General features: G+C 32.9%; 1 protein-coding gene across 4 annotated transcripts in view; it reads left to right on the top strand.

Annotated features, from left to right (window-relative positions):
- LOC123695739 (caskin-2) overlaps positions 1-21,364 on the top strand; it is a 204,404-nt gene that overhangs the window by 108,113 nt on the left and 74,927 nt on the right. For 2 of the 4 annotated variants that reach the window (XM_045641657.1, XM_045641656.1), the window contains exon 2: positions 1,464-2,030. The exons of the other annotated variants lie outside the window; for them this stretch is intronic. In XM_045641657.1, coding sequence (XP_045497613.1) covers positions 1,493-2,030 — 538 coding nt within the window. In that variant the 5' untranslated portion in view covers positions 1,464-1,492. The remainder of the gene's footprint in view (positions 1-1,463; positions 2,031-21,364) is intronic. 4 annotated transcript variants of the gene reach the window in all.

Raw genomic sequence — 21,364 nt, 5'->3', positions numbered from 1 at the left:
GTACCCTTTTCACTAAATTGAAGGTGGCATTTGGCACTTTTTATCGACAAAGTACGTACGTGGGGTCCGCAAAGTGATACGATTGTTATTCCAACGTTATCGGCTACTTATCAGTGAATACTGTTTCGTATAGTTTCTTTCAATTGTTATCGATAAGCGTTATATTTTTATTACCCAGAATTGTAACTTATTGAAAGTTAGTAGTAATTATTGGATATGAATGCAAATTGAATGGGTTTTGAAAATGTGATTAAAATGTAGCATAGAAATATTCTTGTCGATACACAATTTCATTCTTCCTAAATTCCTACTTAAAGTAAAAGTCTACTCGCCTAGATGATAGATCTGTAAGTTCAATAGATATAGGTAATATGAACTCTAAATGCTACGCGTTATTACATTAGAAATTGAGAAATGTGCACAAAAACTGCACCACAATTAAGATGTAGATTGCGATATCCATTACAGGGATGTGCTTAAGCACCCCGTTGTAATTACCAACAGACAGACAGATGTGAATTAAGCATTACTCCCAAACGTACGAAATGTATTTCGGGGTTCACGGGTGAACCAACTTAATAGCTACTTTATTTGAGAACACTTTTAGGGTTTTGGGTAATACAATGTTTTATCTAGTAGAACACATTGTTGGGAGGAGTGGTGAAAATGGATGTATGTTATATTATTAAATGTAACGGACGTGAAATGGTAAACGAGGAAAATGTATTTTGTGAAACTGGACTCCCAATAGTAATAATAATCTATCAGCTATCCAATGGAAGGTATGTTTTCATAATACTTCAAGAAATAAATGTTCAACGTAAATCTTAGCCGTTATACAAACTAGTACTTAGTAGAGAATTCTGTTTAACATTAATAACAGCGACGAAATGACTCTTGACCTTGTTTTCGTTTGCCAACCGCTTTGGACGATTTCCGATGGATAACTAAAAGCCAAACATCCAAACATTACTCGTTCGCTTTATACAAATACTCACTCGGTACCTAGCATCGTTTGTTGTTTGTATAATCAACCGCAAGCAAAAGCAAACCGACAAAACACTCGTAGTACACCCTGCTTTGTTGCCTTGTTATTAAAATCCTTTAGTCAATCTTCGACAAACAATTATATCAGCAAATTCAAAACTTTGACAAGTCACGATACGGTTATGTTAAACGATCGTACTGCACGCAAATATAACAATAAGTTACAATAATAACTACTGTGCCGTCAAGGATAATCACCGATTGCCTTATAGGGAGACCGTAATTGGAACAAATTCTTAAGCACTCCCGTAAAAGACGTATTATAGCCAATGTTACAAACACACTTTCCTAATAAAGATTCTTTTAACAGCTTTATATTTAAACACACTTGCAATTAAACGATGCCAGCCAATACCATCAAAGGATATACAAACAAGGCAAGAAGAATTGTCCTAATATAATAATTTGTTCATCAGGTTGATGCTAAATTGGATAGACATTAACAATGACGATTGACAAAGCTGGTCGGCCTCCAGCGCCGCGACGGACATCTACGTATAGAAGTTACGATGAACTGGGCATAATCGATAGAGGAAAACCACTTAGATACCGTCACGGAGGCGTTGAAGACCTCTCTGGATTAGAATCGAACAGATCCCACAGAACATATGACACGCAAAATCTTGACGACATAACTGTTATTAGTTCTGAAGAAATACAAAGACCGAAAAGAAAAACAATGGAAGGACTTGCGATTGGGTTTAGAAGAACTTTTTCAGTACGGAGTAGAAGAGAAGAACCCGAAGGTATTCCAATGGATACATTCAGGGTGAACGGAGAAGAAAGTTTCGCAACTGTGAGAGGCGCTCCATTTGGAAGGCGCAGATCTTTATCTAGAGATCGTGGATCGTCACTTTTAGGCAGAAGTTCTTCAGAAGGAGATGTAAGAGTGCCGTTGCCTCGAGCTCCACCAGCTAATCCTACTCCCCGGCTGCATCGCTGCCTCCGCGCACTCGGCGGAAGCTGGAAAAATCTCCTACTATGTGAGTCTTCGAGACTTATCACTTTAGCTTATCTAATACGTAGCATCACTCATTGCTAGAGCACGATGATAGTGCGCTAATTAACAGCCTCTAAAAAAGTAACAAATGCGTAAACATAACACTTAACCTTTAGAAATCCGGTAACTCATCTCATTATTCTCTAATTTAAACGGCTGTTAACCATTTAACGCGGCGGTCTCGTCTGAGTTAATTATTATTAGTGCGACGGGTACAAATGACCACAAGAGGTTGCTTAAATTCTGTGATTAACCGAGCAGCTTAAGTGAATTAAGCGTTTTCTTTCATTCAAATTATGCAATTGTTGGTATCTTAAATGTTGATGAATTAGTTTTTCTGATGCAAGTGTTTGATTTATTACAAAGTTATAACCATCCGCTATAATGATAAAGTAATGGTAGTAATAATTTCTCCATAATTTGTTTTAAATTAGAAGTTATCCAGATTCAGTAATGACGTTAACTCGTTTTGATTCATAATTATGTATGCAAGTTCCTAAAGAAAACGCCATCTGTTTATATCAAGGCCGAGTCCACCTACAGGCTACAATAAAACTGTAAGCTTGCAACCGTATCCTATCAACGCCAAGAGACCTTAGCCTTGATTATCTTAAATCATGTGTAGGTGTATCGTCGTGAAGGTATCATATTTTCCTTCGTATTACATAATTTGCCCGATTCGAATTACAGCTCTATTAAATGCCATAAATAGCGTGTAACACCTTCCTATATTAGATTTGTTCTCGAAACTTACATATTATTTTATCGTAGTGTTCTAGGCACGTATTTAGTTGTATCTATTTTATTACTTACAACGTTGTATGAACTTTATTGCAGTTCCCTCACAAAATTAGTAGATCGAACATAAACTGAGGGTGCAATACAAAGCTCATCTCCCGTGTGACGTGCGGAGTTTAACCCTGTACTGCGCTGGTCTCATTTAGAAAATTGCCTTTTTAATTTTCCGTTACAATGCTCTCAGCCTTCCAGCACAAAGCGGGACTCGTATAAAAGTTACCGGGTCTAGTTCCCGTGATGCAGCCTAAAGCGTCCTTTATGTTTTCATGTTCTCATGCTACGTGTAACATATTTGAAAATTGTTCCTATGTTTCTTGTTACTACCTGTAATTGCTGTATGATCCACTTGTGTCAGTTACTTTTCAAATAGTATTAACAAATAAAAAGTCATTCGTTACAATTCCTTTATTTTAGCTTTTAATATTACGGTTGACAAAATTCAATACAAACCTGGAGTATAAGCATTGTATAAAATGAATATTAATTATTGATCATCGAATTAATCATATCGAACATTAAAGGCTGAACAATCTCAAAATTATACTCCAGTAGTTACAGATTGATCTAACTAAATTCATTGAATTACTCCAGCTTTCTCTAATTCAATCCGTGTAGCTGACATAACACGTCCAATGTCCGAGGGTCGATGCGGTCTGTCAGCATTTATTCAACATTCGCCGACGATGGGATGACAACCGATCCTGTCTCTTAGCTAAATTGCTTTTGTTATTTAGATTTATTAAGCCTGACGTTATTCAGTTTTATTTTCAATTTGTCAGAGTAGATTGTGAGGTCTCGATCATTTTGGTTTGACCAACTCATCTATATTAATATATGTGATTGGTAATTATTTAATCACGGAAAAGTTGTGAAACGCATATTTGGTGCAAAATTTGTACACGGTGTCCATGGTTCTTACGAATGCTGCTACCGGTATAATAAATGGGTATTTAATAAAATATCAAATTTACTAAAACGCTATAACAATAACATTACCTAACATCTTAATAAAATGTTTGAATACAGAAAACAGCGAAAATCGATTAAGATGGACCTGCACTCTGCAGTGCACATTACATCAAAACATCAGCAAAAATGGCTGCGGTAGTTAGATATGATTATCGCTGAATAACAGGCACAGTTATAATGCTTATCAATTTTTGCACGAGCCGGGTCATTTCGGCCACCTCACGTAGACACGGGTTATCTAGCGGTTGCACGCATCACAAGAATATGAGGTATCATACACATAGAAGGAATCTTAGAACCAGGCACGTTTGTATGTCCTAATGTTAATTATTAGTCCCAATTTTTAGTTAACACTAATAACTGAGATTGGTGCTGGATCTTTCTGTATATTGGCAATGAAATGTCGTCGTTGTAACTGATGTAGGATTGGTGATACATTACAAAGTTTATTTGTCTGAATATAGATTCAAAGCGATGCATAAGGGCAACGTAGGTGAGAGTCTTGTTAAAATTGAAAGGTGAGATGTCTGTCACCGGTGAAAATTTAATAATTATTATTAATCTTTTGTCGCTTTCCTCGTATCCAATTTCACAACCCTTTAAGTGTGTTAGAAAAAATATCGCATCATCAAAACTATTCATAACAGGTACAATATTAACAATACATATTAAAGTCCTACCAAATATAATCCAATAACGCATAACTAATAGTTACATTGAATCATTATAATGAACAGATTATACCCACAATCTGACAAAAGATAGCGAGACGCTGAGCCCGATCCAAATTAATTCTGCACAATAACAATTAAGGTGAACAATGGAGCCTTCAGAAGATCTCTGTAAGACCACTAATTCAGTATTAAGCTGGGATGATTATGTTCTGACGTATATAGTATATATATATATGTATGTATTTATACTTTGATAGGATTCACTAAGAACGTGATGTATTTTTCTTGTATTTCGCTTTTCTGTAGCTGATTACGTTTATTCGTATTGATTTCCTATTTCTTCAGGGATTTTTTGTGCCAATGATCCGTGAGTTTTTAAGGATAAGAATCTATCGTTAGATCTAATTTAGTGTGACATTTTAAGAACTAGGTATTTTTTAAAAAGCCTTGTTTGATAAATGACTATTTACAAGAAATGTTTTAAAAATAAAATAGCAATATTTTTCTTAATAAATAATTACATTTTGTAACCAATCAGCTCCGTAAAACGATCATGGCTCTATAATAATTATTATTAGGAAAACAATTCTTTACACTACATTATAATATGAGACTTACCACATTAAACATCATAAATAAGTGATCAAAGCAGTAATATCAGAAGCAACTGCAAAATGTCAATGACACATAATTTACCGTAAAATGCAGGTAATCAAACATCATAGGCTTGTTAAAGTGTACTTAGTGAGAGCTCGTTGGATATCAGTGAAATAAACCCATATTTGCTTATATGAAAGCGCATATTATGTACTCTTATGAAGGTTATTGAAGAAAGGCTATAAAATATACCTTTTATGCAATTGCATATGATATAATCATATAACGATAGTCTGAATTATGTCGTCAACATCCTTATTTGAGTGATACCACGCTGATATTTATTAAGGAAAATGTAGAGACTTATCGACTTTTGTTTGTAAGCATAATAATTTCAGAAATCGTTAACTAATTGTATGCCCTAGAACTTGTCAAATATGCCCTAGAAGAAGTAAATCCCGTTGAGAACATAAATATTAGAACAAAAGAATTGTTACAACAAATTGTTGGAGGAACAGTCTAATATTTCTCGTATATGTATTAGTAAAACGGACGGCCATTAACCGTCCACTTTTAACAAAATTCCCGTCTTTAAGTACGCATTGTTTCCGAAGATATTTATCGTGTTGTAAAATGGCACGTGTGACGTACACACGAATTTCAACCTTGACTTGCGCGAGTAAGGTTGCAAATCCTAAAATTACAATAGTTAAGTGCGGTATTGTCCGAAGTTATGTATAATTTTCAACTAATTGACACATACGCCTGTGAAAGTTAGTATAATGATATATAATGGGCATGAAAAGTGCTATCTACAGGGAATAAGAGAAGCGTGCGCATGGTTTTACGTATCTGCTTAAATCATGCATTTTCTTCGCATTATCGCATCTTTATAATTAAGTATGTATTTTGGTCCGTATTACTTTCACCGTATGGCATCTTATTTTACGCTCTATTCTAATTAGAGTAAGCTAGATTTTAGATAATAACCTCCTCATCAGCCTCCGCTTATTTTTTATGTTTCGCAATTTGGAAAATTCTTTGAAATGCTGGTTATGTGCCTCTTTAAAAAAACCTGTACCTATAGAAATATTTTACATTTTAGAGCAGTTTTAAAGCAGTTTTTTTTTATAAAATTTTTAACAATATTGAACATTTATTTGTTATCCCTGTATAGTTAAAATTTATAAGGAATGAAAAAACCCACACACCATGTTAAGCTGCATAAAAATAATACTGTAAAATACAGAAAAAATATATACAAGAAATGTTGACCCGTATGACAACGTACAAATTGTTATTGCAGCTGAAAATGATATTCTTTTGTTGCATAAGAAAAGCATTGTCTTTCTAAGATTACACGGCTCGTCGCCAACACCTCAATTCAATGACGTCAGAAATCCTGTTTCATTCATCACAAAAACAATGGGACTAAATCTTAGTACATTACATACCTATACAATTATATTATACCGTATTATTCTGGAAGCCAGATTATTTACAGAATGTACTTATGACAAATGTTTTTTATATATACGTAATATGTATTAATTTGGAAGTATCTTCTTTTCTCTGTAATTGATTGCTATTTCCACATCTATACGCTTAGATAAATAATGAACCTTTAGGGCTTTTAATCTATCTTATTTCGGTGATAGTGTATTGCGATTTTTGAGAAAGGTGATTTATTGTAAGATGACATGAATATCTACAAACAATTCATCTTTTGTTTCTCATAATACAAGTAGTTGCCAGACGGTCGGTATTGGAAATTATAATTTATAATCTTTACTCATTACAAAGCCAGTACTATCGATGGTTTCTCTCTTTGTACTAACTTTCTAAACATGTAATAAATAGATCAAGTTTACATTTCCCTAACGAAGTACCAACAAAGTACATTCGAGTAGACACAGCGTCATATTGTTTACTAACTGTGCCCCGCGGTTTTACGCGCATTGCTTCGATCCTGTTGGTCTTAGCGTGAAGATATAATATAGCCTTTTATATTTATAGCCTTCCTCGATAAATGGACTATCTAACACTGAATTAATTATTCAAATCGGACCAGTAGTTCCTGAGATTAGCACCCTTAAACAAACAAACTCTTCAGCTTTATAGTATGTAGGTACATATTAGTATATATTTGAATTTAATAAAGAAAAACGTCAGCTGTCGTCACGGATAGCAATCGGGTGCAATTCATAGCGAGGTCATATAATTGCGATCGTTCCCAGCCAAATTGAAGACGACAAATAGCGTAAAAAGAGTCCCCCTCGAATTCTTGAGCTCAGGTTGGATCCTGTTGGCCATTATTGAAAGCACCATGTGCCCTTTGTGATACTTTCAATGCTGTATTGTTCGGGCCCGTACGGACCCATCTAGGGGTATAAAACATTTCGTCCGCCTTTCTATCTAGACTTGGAAATTTCGTGAATCGAAATAGTTTAGCGAACGGCTTTGTGCTGTAATTGGGGATTTGTTGTGTTAGCGAGTTCGCTTATTTGATTTGTGATAGAGTAGTTTCTTTTGTAAATGAAAATGTTGCAGTTGTTTTTTGTATTATTAATTACTTATATGTCTTGCGCTTTATTTAATTGAAACATGATCCATGCTTTCGAATTGCCCATTCTTCTGTAGACTAAATTTCCGAATTTTCAACAACAATTTCATTTTTACTCAAATCATTACAATTTTCACATCAAAAGCTACACTCGGCTTAATAAATCATTGTAATATGACACGTTTTTGTATTAGCCAGCCCCCGAACACGTGTGCGGAGATTACAATGGATTAGGAAGTGCGTCGCTATTAATCAGTTTATATTGTTTGTATTGATTCGATGTATCCCCTCGGATCGGTCATTGTTTACGTTCTAAATTTAGTGTGCGTTGTTTTATATTCAGGTTTTAATATTACGCAATGCAAATATGTACTGGGTCGAGATAAGGAACAGTATTTTGTCCAAGTTTAATAATATGAGTCAAATATAGAGAGATTAACGCAACATACAGTACTTATTATACGGTCCTCGAATATATATTTTGTTGATTCAAAAGCGCTACAGAGCTTTTGTGTAGTGATTTAATTACTTTTGACACCCTATGTGGATGAATAAGTTTATGAGAAAGAGTTTAAGACATGACCATTGCCTTAATAGATACGTCTTATTTAAAAGTTTAAGAAGTACTCATTGCTTTACCTAACAATATAGTTTAATTACACTAAATTACTAAAAATAATATCCAAGCTCTTCTCATAAATAGATTTCCTGTTGACATATTTTTATCAAATGTAGTACCTACAAAATCATAAAAAATAATTTCACATCAGCCATAGGTATGTGATATGTAGTTACAAAATGCATATGCACTGAATAATTTCACATCAGCCATAGTTAAATATCACGTTCCACCATTAAGGTGGTCGTTAGTGATATCAATGACAATTACCAGTGGTGGTGCTATTCATTTATTGTATCAGGATTCGCGTGTATCATGCATGCCCAAAATTATTGGTAGTGCATTAGTATAGTAATATTTGTAATAAAAGCTGCTGCGTCCAGTTTTGAAAATAATCTCTAGACTAAAAAAGCTCTGAATGATCTGTATTTAATAATCTGTTATGTATTGATTGATATGTTAGTAAAACACTGAATTCATAAAACGCGGCTGCATATGTATGCATGCATGCAAATTGGTAGAGTGTTGAAAATTAGCTCTACAATGAAAAAAAAAACTCTAGAATTATCTCTATTTAACCGTGTACTTAAAAAGCTCTATATGATAATCTCTTTCTAATATCTATTTATTGTATTGAGTGCAATATTGATATCTAATATTTATTTTTTTATTCGTTTCAGGTGAGTACCATAAACAAAATCGTATCAGGATCGGAGTGAGTAATAGAATAATTGTTCTAACTAACTACATAATAGGTATAATATTTTATGAGATATTTTGAGAATTAGGACGTTATTATTAGTAGCGGTAAGTATTTATGATTTATTTTTATCTTTATTATTACACAGAATTACGTATTTTTCTTGTCTTTATGTGCTTGTTTTGTACTGCAAAGAATAAAAATACACGCACCTTTTAAGGAGTACTTGAAAGGTAAGTATTACTAAGCAAGCTTATATTCAGTCTCGGAATTGTACCATGGAATATATTATTAGAAGTAAATACACAATATTTGCTCCGACGAGACGTCGAGACGCTGCATCTCTGTTTGTTTTGTCTGATTGACATACAACATTGCATACATGCATGTATTGTAAACACGAATTCGTCAAAATACATAGGAATGTACTAGAAAACTAATTCACCTAGAGCGTCATGTTTTTTGGTTTTTTCTATGCATTGAGCGATCAAACGAAGGTTGAAATATTTGCATTAGTTATATTTAATCGAAGAGATAGCATAAAGAAAGAGAATAAAATATATTTTAAATGACAATTTATTTTAAACATTTTATAGTTATTATTTTTTATTTGCGCTCTAGCCTTGAATTTACACTTTTTAGCAATGCGATTATGTTTTACCTTGAGACATTTTATAATTAAGCAATAAAATTACTTCTGCTAAAACATAATTATTTGAACAATAAAGATATATTTAGCATAGTTATCAAACCATTTTACATTATTTAAATACCAATTAACACAAAGTCTGCGTTTTTACAGCCTTATATTATCTTCCCTTAATTGCTTCAATTTAAATTCAAAAGGAATTTGCAAAAGCAATTACAAGATAAACTCTTTCAAGTCAAACATGACAACGTTTTAATTAAAGTCGATATAAAGCTGTTACATGATGGCCGAAGATGGTAAATAACTAGTAAGAGAGAGTAAATTACAGCCTGTCATGGACCACACTGTGGAGGAGAGTTATGTCAATACGTGTTTTTGGTGTAATAAAACATTTTTACCAAAAATTCTTAATTACAAGTAAATTCATTATTGTTCGAAATCGAAATACTTAATACAAAGTACTTAAAAAAATGTGTGCGTGTACTAGTGTACACACGTAAGAAGTGAAACTTCTTTATGATCTTATTTTTCAAAAAATAATTTACTATATGCAACTCTACAGAAATACGTCGAATCACGCGTGGTAGGGATAAGAAAAAGATGGCGCGTAACGGAAAAATGTCACGCGTAACGAATAAATGTTACACTAAATTTTTTTCCAACCCCGATAAGATTTCACTTCAAAAATACTTTTCATTTTGAGATGGGTCTCAAGGGTTCGTTTGTGGATCTTGAAAACAATAGCTTTGGGATAATACAAGAATTTTAGCATGTAATATTTTTCAATTAGTTTCTAGGCAACCAAAATAAAATGATTCAAGAGAAGATACGAAAACATCGTCGTTCTTATAAATTTTATCCCAACAAAATATTTCGAATAATAGCCTGTTCACATGAATAGGGCAACCCAATTATATTCTCTACAATACAACAGTCAATACTAATTGACAATAATGCCAAATATATACCTTCATAAAGGTTATATACAGTATTGTATTGTAATAAGTACACAAGTTATATGTATTGTATACACAAATTGAAATGTCTCATTCAAATCTACCTACTTTAATCTATACTATATTTTTTAATAACTCAGGCTCCGGAACCACAGACACAATAGAAAATCTATTGTGTCTGGGACCGATCGGGCCGCTTGGGGCTCTGGGGTTAATATTATAAAGCTGAAGAGTTTTTTCTTTGTTTGAACGCGCTAATCTCGGGAACTACTGGTCTGATTTGATTCGGTGTCAGATAGCCCATTTACCTATCGAGGAAGGCTATAAGCTATATATCATCACGCTGAGACCAACAGGAGCGGAGCAATGCGGGTAAAACCGCGCGGCACAGCTAGTTACGAAATATACGGCTCCATACAGTCTGCCAGAGTACGAAAACACTTATCTTTTGAATTACGATAATTTATACACACGTGAAACATATCTAATCAGTTAACAGCCGGATTTAATAAATGCTCTGATTAATAAAAATATCAGTGGCATTTTCAGGTGAAGGTGAGGAATTATGCTCGATTGTTATCTGTATGTACTTGTTAAATTCCATTTGAATGTGTACATACATATCTATTGACTATAAGCTATCATTGGAAGTACCTTGATAATTATGTTTGAATTTCAGTAATTATTTCTCTATAAGGCCTTTTATTATAAGTAGAAGGTAGCTGGGTCTATATTAAAATATAAATGACCAAGAAAAAAATATTTATATACAAAGACAACAACTACAGGCATAATTTAAACACTCAGACATTTTAATAATGATCTATTCACCCTACAATATTTCAAGTTCAATTCGCTCCAACAGGATTGTGAGCTCTCAAAAAAGTAATATATTATATAACAAACCGTTGTCAATATTACATGTTTCCAAGAAAACAGTCTGAATCAAATAAGGACGTAATATCTCGCCTGATATCTCATTAGAACGAGCCCTTTGTTATGTTTGCGGAGTATTAAATCCGTTCTCAGTCACGTATTTCGCTCATGACACACAAAATTTTCCCTTCACGTTCATATTACTCTAAAATCAAATAGGCAAATATCGAAGACGAATGAACCGGCAGATGCCGATAAGGGTGCGGCCACATTAGCGTAATGCGTTTAAGCTGCGTTCACACTTACCGTCGTTGAGTGCGAATTCGTTTATAGTTATGGTTATTGTTATAGCATCGAATATAGGTCACCTGGAAAACTCATATGCAAATCAAGAAACAATTTGACAAATTTATTCCCAGATTAAATAAAAGATATAGATTTATGGGGTACATTAGATAATTAATAAATAGTTTATAAATCATTTTAAACAGACAATTCATGCGTGCATTTTTTTATCGCGAAACTGCAATGAACGCACCAATGTGTAAGTACAATAACGCCGTACGCACCCTTCCATATTATAATTTAATATCAGGGGATCTACAATGCCTATCGATTCCCGTGCCTTGGGGAAATCGCCTCTTTACCACCGTTTTTACACAGTTGCCGCAAAACAATTGCGTTGATACTGAATTCGAGTCGTTAAACCGTGTTCATTCCAAACATTCGCCTTAATAGCTCAAACACGACTGTATTTGAATAACTATCGCTTTTCAATTCCTTCGCTAATTGACTATATATGTAGATTTTATTTGCGATTTGATTGTTCCCATACAAAGCCCAAATTCGGTCAGTAAGTACCATAGTCAGTACGCATTACGATTTAATAAATATACAAAAAGCAGATTTCAATTTGGATAACAACACAGTCCCTAGTTGATTACTCAAGGAAATACCGCGAAAATAAATCTAAGAAACAGATTTGAATAAGAATTATCCTCAAGGAGTATTAGAAGGAGGATAATCAAAGAATTCCATAATTTTCATTCAATTCAGAAGGGACGGTGTCTCGAGGTTTGCTTTAACTGAAGATAGCCTCAAAATAAACAGGCCGGTGTAAATGTGCGACGTGCCTGAAATAAAAATTGAAATACTTATTTCTTTTATTTTCTAAGGGATTTAAGAAATCTCTTCATTCTATTGTATAATACGTTAGAGTCCGTTTATATCTAGGAACTGGCGCATCTTGAGCATATTAAATTACTCTTATTGCAACCGATGCTTGAGTATTAAGTAAACTACCTATATATTAAAAAAAATATTTTAAAAGTATTTATTTTAATACGAATAGTTAAGCAGTACTTGCAAATATATTAAGTTAATAAATAACTTTGTAGCTGTTAGAAAAATAATCTTTACTTGTTTTTAGGTGTGGGTTTTTCGAGCAGCAAACAAATACAAGGCGTTCCTTCAATTAGTCTAATTGACTAGAACCTGTATTTTTATTTATTATGTAGATTATTTTTAGCTAATGACACTTATAAAAATGGAACCCTACAAAATTTTTAATTAAATCCCCGTAAAACAATATAACGCTAAAGTAATCTTTATATTATGTTAGAAGTTTTCTTACAAAACAAGGACGACGGCATTATGCTAATTAAATATTCGTGACAATGATCTCGCCATTATTTAGGAAATTCAAGAAAAATATTAAAATGAGAATTTCGGAGTCTTTTGTGCTTTCGTCGCTGGAAAATCGCTTATTTTATGCAAATCTGGCTCGCGAATATAAATGAGATTTCCCAATCAAGATTTTAAAATTGTTTTATAGGTTAATATTATATTATTGTCTAAGATAATAAAAATCCAAGCTGAAATGCTTCATAGATAATTGTATTACGGTGTTCCGCAAGGTGCTCCTCTCGGTCCGCTATTCATAATTCATATCGATGCATTTTAACTGAATAAAACCTAGCTTTTAAAGGTAAAATGTATAATATGAACAATAGTGTATAATATGAACAAATGATCAAATTTCTTCACCAATGTCATATTATTTCTCACTTACGTAGAAGCACATCTCAGTCCAAATTTGACGCATATTTGACCTACATAATACATAATATGTCAATAATGATTATATTGAATATCGCTCCCACGCCGAGTAATCGAATCCTCCGTACCTCAAAGATCTCCGCTGAATGGAGTTTTCGCTGTGGTGTGCATACAATGAAATTTTTATAGAGGATCAAGTTACATCGGTTCAAACAATACGAGAAATGTATTGTTGCAGAACTATAAACGCCCACTCGTGATCACCGTGTATATGGCTTTATTGCGATTTCATTCACGAAATATTTTACTTTATGAGACACTTTTTATTGACACAAATATAGTTATTTATGTTAAAGGTGATAACAATGCTTGTGAATGTGCGAAATTTAAGTTTTATGAACACGAAAGTGGTATAATCCAGGTGGATGGGTTGTTAAGAAAGGTAGTTTCGTGAGATGATGCTAAAGCACAACGATTTTGTTGTAATATTGAGTTTATTGAGCGGTTAACACACTTTGAAAAGAAATCAATGAAATATGTTTTTACGGAAATCTTTCCTTTACATATTATTATCTTCCGTAAAAATCTATCGTAAAAAAATTCCAGTTTATGTTATCATCAAATTCTAAATTTGAAACAACTTCTATATATCCAACATTAATATTTAAAAAAATCTCGTATGTTTTCTTCGAATTTAACGACAGTTTAAACATAAGTTATTTGTCTGCAAAATCTAATCTAAGTGCATACATTTACCGGCTAAAAGTTTAAAGCCGTGATTGCAGTATCGAATTATCGACGCTGATACGAATCGGTAAATTGAAAATCGATTTTCATTAATAGCAACAGAAGTGGTGATAACATCGATGTTTGTAATAAGAAGTTTGTAACACTTTTACGAGCGATTTACCCGTTTTATACTTCATTTAATAGTTTAATAATACTGTTTAATTAAAAATCTAATGTGGTGTATGTGTTCACTTAGTTATTAAAACAAATACCTATACAAATTTTAGTTTAGTTACAAGCTTCGTGTAATTAAATAAAGATAGACTATCTCCTACATTTTAGTTCTTATCGATCTTGAACATAAGTCTATTAGCGTGGGTATTCACAATTCGCAAAAAACAACAATTTACCGGAAAATCCGAGGCCGTGTCGTGATAAAGATCCGCCTAATTGAATTACTACACAAAAACCATAGACACAATATACCTAGTTTATACAGCGCTTTGTAGTTCGTGATTCTATCGAGCAATTCGTCATACATGAACTGCGAATTGTGACCAATCAACAGATAGGATTGGTGAAAAACTAAAGGTATGCGTATCGAATATTTCACGAACGTTTGGCGAAGGCCGGGCGTTGAACTTGTATGCGGATATCGCGTGATACGCGCGATAGTGTAGACTGTAGAGTGTAGACTGATGGTAGACAAGATGCTACGTTGTTATGTGAGCCTGGTACTTTGGATGGAATTTATAGGAAAATATTAGTGAGGTTTTTTTAATTCAAATAGAAGTGTTAATATTTTTTTATGTTAAATTCCATGCAATTAAATATAAATAAATGTTCTGAAAGTTAATTAATTTTATGCATTTTACAATTTTTTATTCACTCGATTGGGATGGAAATAGAAGTTACATTTAAAATGATAAACAGTGGTATTATAACAAAAACAAATACTATTAACTACGAATTGAGAACCTCCGTATCCTTTAAGAAGTTCGGTAAAAAGTGTAATACATAATATAAACGCATTAAGCATAAGTATTTCATGTTGTAAAAAATACATGTAGAAAAAAAAAAACCAATCCAATTATTTTCTATATTTAAATCAATTTAACTTCAAAAGGATACTTTCACTTCCTTTGTTATATGAAGGTCACTCCCGTTATGGTATTCAGACTTTATTATTCATAATATAATATAGTACATAAACTGCGGCGACGTCTGATTTAATAACTTCCTAGTTTTCAGTTAATATCGATAGTTGGACTAGAAACATAAAAACAGATGAAAATATTCTGTACTAAATCATGTCTTTACATGACATTACTGTGAAAATTATTTTCAATTTTTTTGTCTAATCGAAGAAAGAAAAACCGACTAATCTTCAACATTTATTTGCATTGTATAATATTGCAGGTATTCATTCGATCTAAAATGAGATAATATTACTAACTCTGACTTGGCATAATTTGTTAAGTTAAACGTCCATAAGAATATTCTATCACAGATTTTCCTATATGCCAGTCCATGTTTTTTTTTTCTTATAATCAACAATCTATAGATATAGGATGCACATTGCACAATCCGTTCACCACTAAGGCCCGATTTTTCAATCCTTGGTTAAACTTATCCGTCCGACGCGATAATATTAAATTTTCACCATTAAACTGTCCAATCCGGACAAATAAAATGCATTTTTGAAATGTTAGTTTAATACGTTATCCGAAGAATAAGTTTTAACCAACGATTGAAAAATCAGCCCTAAATGTGGGAAATATTACGCACTAAATTTATTTTATACTTAGACTGTGGACTGTAATGTGAATGTCTCTACTTTATTAAATATAACATAATATGTATTAATTATTATCATACACTCATGCACTATATTCACTCATTACACACTACGACAGTGATTTGAAACATGTCGCATCCCGCAATTTAATTACAATTAATATCATGAAGGTCTTAATACACCCATTTCACGATCTATTTTTATAGCCTCTAATAAATACAAGCGGGTTCCATTTATTGTTAAACAATTAAATTTTAATTTATTCCTAGTTTGCTTTCAAATCGTAATTGCAGCACCTGAATGGCAGTTAATTATTATCGAATAGCAATGATTATTTTAGTATAATTAATAGTTTAATTTAAAGATAATTTCAGGAAAGTCAGCAGGAATTGCCATAAATTGTAATGTAATGATTTTAAAACGTTGATTGCGTGCGCAGGGCTCTAGAAAATTGTAGAAAAAGTTTGAATACATTTTAACGTCTTAACGTTAGGTTAAGACCCTACCCTTAGGTAATCTTACCCTTAGGTAAGATTACAGTAATATATAATATATATTATGTTGGCTGTAAAAATTGTAAAATTTTAATCTATACTTCTATAGGTACTTAATATTATAAAGCTGAAGAGTTTGATTGTTTGTTTGTTTGATTGAACGCGCTAATCTCAGGAACTACTGATCCGATTTGAAAAATTATTTCGGTGTTAGATAGACCATTTATCGAGAAGGCATTGGCTATGTGTCATCACGCTAAGACACAGAAGCAGAGCCACGCGGGTGAAACCGCAAAGCGCAGCTAGTTTCTTATAAAATGTCATTAATGTTATTCGTTTTATGAGTAAAATACCTTGACAAACCTATCTACTTCTGAATTATTGATTTTTTTTAACTTTCTTTAGGTACATTAAATTTTTTGATACTGTCACCGAAGCATTGCACTCTCATTTTCATTTTGTAACTTGTAAATATACATTTTCCATATAATTCTACTACGACTAGGTCGAATGCATCACGTAGGTAATATATTATAAAGTCAATTACTAATTTGTGGCCATACTGAACACGTAAAATATTGTTAGCTGAGGCGATAAACAATCGGCTGAGAAAAAGAGTTTAATATAAAAGGCTGATAAAAAAAAGTCATATGTACTTATTTTCAATCAAAACACGTTTAATTTTATCTGTGATATTAATCGTCCACATTTCACAGACTTATAAAAGTTTAAATTATTCGAAATATGAATTATTAATATCGTTAAAAAGTATCAAAGGAAATAAAGTAGCAACAATACATCCAATTACATACAACATCGAATAATTTCCCAAGCTTTCGTGGGATGTTCAACAATTTACGATCAACAGGTTTAATATGTTGTATAAGAAAATTTCTTTCATTAAAATACTTCCCGCTTAAGGTAGCAACGTACATTGCTTCGAAATGGCACATTAATCATAGTGCATAGCCGATGACCAACCATCGTCGATAATAATTGTCCACCGAGGTTTTATAATTGACGCCTTTTTATGTAATAACATACTTCACGCTGTAACGACGTACTGTCTCTTAATGAAGTTGACAGTAATCTGTGAATGGCAGCTTATTTGTTTGACAGATGATAATTTAATCTGTGGTAGCGTTAATGGCGCTCTTTATTTGGGAGAAATTCTTGTCTATGGTTCGGTAAACAAACTTAAGACCGTTAGATAATTACGTTAATTCTGTTAGATTGGTTTAAGTTATTCGTATTCATGTTTTGTTTGTTCATTCATTCATGTGTTCATAGTAGATTCAATGTCTATTTGCAACATTACTTGAAATAGTTTAAATTTTTAATTACGAACAACTTTTGTTGCGTAAAATTTTTGGAATCCTCAGGTGAAGAATAATTATTATGAAAATGTCTCGTTCTTCTTCGAAATCTATAATTTTCATATAGGTACACATAAAATACAACGAACAGCTATCTACCACATGTATTATATCACGCCAGAACAGCCAAGGGCCGTAAATATAAAATGGACAGGAGTACAATAGGTAGGTATAATTTACACCGTTTTTATTTTACGAGTAACTATAAATATTTTCGTTGCTACAATAAAATAGTCGGTTTTTACGATAGGTACGCATGTGCTAGTGTTCCAAAGAAATTTACTTTTACATTAATTTTGGTTGTAATTGAAAATTTACAGATTTCCTATCGAGATCTTTCTTATCGGTTTTAACGGTAAAATACAAGATTAAATTATTTAATAGGTAATCTTTATAAGAATTTAAAATAAGAACTTGTAAACAATAGATAAATAAATAAATAAATAAATAAATAAATATTATAGCACATTATTACACAAATCGACCTAGTCCCACAGTAAGCTCAATTAAGGCTTGTGTTGTGGGTACTAGGCGACGATAAATATAATATTTAATAAATACATATATAGATAATAACACCCAGACCCAAGAACAAATAATTGAGTTCATCACACAAATATTCGCCCTGACCGGGGATCGAACCCGGGACCGTCGGCTCAGTAGGCAGTTACTTTACCACTGCGCCAACCGCGTCGTCAAATGACAGATGTCATATGAAACCACAGACTCATGGCGGCTGAAGTGTCAAAGTAAATTTTAGAAACTTGTTAGAAACCGTAAAATAATAAAGTTCAAGAATTATTTCCGCTAGAACGCCGCTTTTCTATCTTTGACGTATGCTTTGGCACTGGGCAGACGTGTACTTACTTATAAAATATTACCTTTTCATAATTTTGAAAGTTGCCAAGTACGAGTGCTGTAAAAAAGTCGATGAAATTTCTCTATAATTCTATTATTCTAATATAGACTAAAAACTTTGATATCTTGTTATAAAAATGTTACTATTTTAAGATCACTAAAGTATTTAATGGCTTAAGTATACAAATTAAATACATATGTATGATGTGGTCACATATGTAATTTATATCCAGAAAAACTTTCCAAGCTGTCATAAAACAATTCCAACATTAATATCTTAACACGTGCGTAAAAAAACACGTACCAAATATCAAAGCATTCGAAATTTATATGACACAAATAAAACATTGTATCGGCGGTCATATAAACACAGCGAGGCAGGTTCTATACAAGTCCCGGTATCACAATGACAATAGTCTCAAGATTGATGTTTGGAACATTGGCGTAGGTTGGATGACATTCCATTCTGTGTGGGCCAAACATTCGTGGAGTCGGCGTTAAAATGTACGGCGATACTTCCTTCAAGTGACGAAATTTATGCTTTGGCGGTGTGACACTCGATTGCAGATTGTCCGGTATTAGAATTAATGCAACTGTTGTGTAAGATGCAGCTTGTGAGCGATGCGAAATAGAGCAATGTAAGTGAAAGTGTAGCATATGATGGGGTATGGTGATGTAGTTTTTCGTTTGCAAATAAATCCTGTCAGTGAAATAAAACAAAGTGAAGTAGGAATATTGTAAATTGCTCTACGCCGTCTACGGGTACGGTATCAAGCCTCCACTTTTCGGGTGAAGACTTTTTAGTCGTAAGCGATTTTGATCGCTACAGTCTGGTGATTTTATCTCTGATTAAATAAAAAGTTAGAGAGCTTTGATAAATCTTCTTGTCTTTGAAAATTTAGATGTAGTATTTGCTATTGAGTATTCAGTTATTCAATGGAATAAAATAAATGTCTCCATATTATATTTGGTAAAGAAATGCCGGAAAAGATGTTTAAATCATAATATAATTTAATGTATTTATTGAAGGCTGAATACATTTTTGACTCCATACATACATTGTTGACTCAATACATAGCTATATTGTTGACATACTCTTCTTCTAACTGCTTGGTTAGAGAAGAAGAATATGTCTTTGCCTACCAAAGAAGAAACAACTTTCCTTGTAATTACTTCAGTATAAGATCCTCTTAGGCACAACCAGGTCCCTATACTCAGGATATATTAGAGGGAATACATGGCTCCTCAAACCGGCTATCTGCCGACATCACGGCGTCCGCGTCGGCTCAGCGATCATTGTATTCCAAACAAAGCTACGCATTTTTGGTTTGCATTTTAGACTGGATAATGGGATCGTCCCATTATAAGGACAGTATAAATAAAATAGTTAAAGGTATTGTTTAATGAGATACTGTTTGCTACATTGTAAGGATTAGCTAGGCAATGATCTTATGGTAACTTGATGCGTGTTTCAGTTATAACTTGGAAACTAAATAAACATTGCTCACAATGTGTCTCATTAAGTATCTGTTTGCAGTAGCTTTTGAGTTTCTACGACTTACCTATTACTTATTCATTATCTGATATCTAGAAACAGTTTAAATTATTGCTTATTCTCTCTATATAGTTCATGAAAGTGAAGTTATATGTCATAATAAACCATTGATTTATAATAATTAATTTAATTATTATAATATTGATAACTGACCATTTAACTTTTTTGTTTCAGGTAAGTTTTGAAAGTCGACATCATCGGTAATATAAGATTCGACGTGTGTGTGAGTACTGAACAAATAGGGGAAACTTTATTAATAAGCGTATTAATTAATTAATTTCTTAATTGTACTACCATTACTTACGTTATTTGACCTTTTCTTACTGAAATCTAGACTTAAAAGACATCAGTATATCATGTAAAATTAAACACGTCTGCCACACGTTCACCATTTAATAGCTAATTTAAATTCAAACACAACACAACATTTCAGTAACAAGAACAAATTTCGCCCGTCTTCCCCGCGAGTCCATTCGCTGCGGTCCACTCGCGTCATATCTAATTGAAGTAAATTGTTCTGACATATTATCGCTTTGACCGGACCTGACCATGACGTGAAACATCTTTTATAATCACCAGTATATGTTGCACCGTGCTCTTTCAAGCTCTACGCCAATTTACTTACAATTTATAGGTCTTAAAGGCACGTAGAGGTCTGTTTAAACTGGCCGTGTGTCTAGCTGAGTTGCACCAAGGTCGATGCTTGCTTACATCATTGAAAAATATACGAGTTGTGAATGGCATGTTTTTGTTCTATCCTAGTAGTATAACAGCTGGTTTTTGTGCATACCTTGATCTCCTCATAGTAAATACTTCCTGCATTCGTATTTATTTTATTTTAATAACAACATAAAATTTTCTACAAACTTTTCTTAATATATTTTCTCATTGGTATGGACGATTGATTGTTCCACACAACACAATAAGTTCCAAAGAATAAGCGTCAAAAAACAAAACACTGTAAAAACCGCCAATTTAGCGGAATCATTAAAAATTTCACAGCATAAGTTAAAAATGACTGATATAAATTCACGCGAAGGCTGTGAGA

This window comes from Colias croceus, chromosome 11 (genome assembly GCF_905220415.1).
Source record: "Colias croceus chromosome 11, ilColCroc2.1".
NCBI classification, from domain to species: domain Eukaryota; kingdom Metazoa; phylum Arthropoda; class Insecta; order Lepidoptera; family Pieridae; genus Colias; species Colias croceus.
The sequence above is the reverse complement of the archived record's forward strand: the minus strand, read 5'-3'. Positions and strand labels throughout refer to the sequence as shown.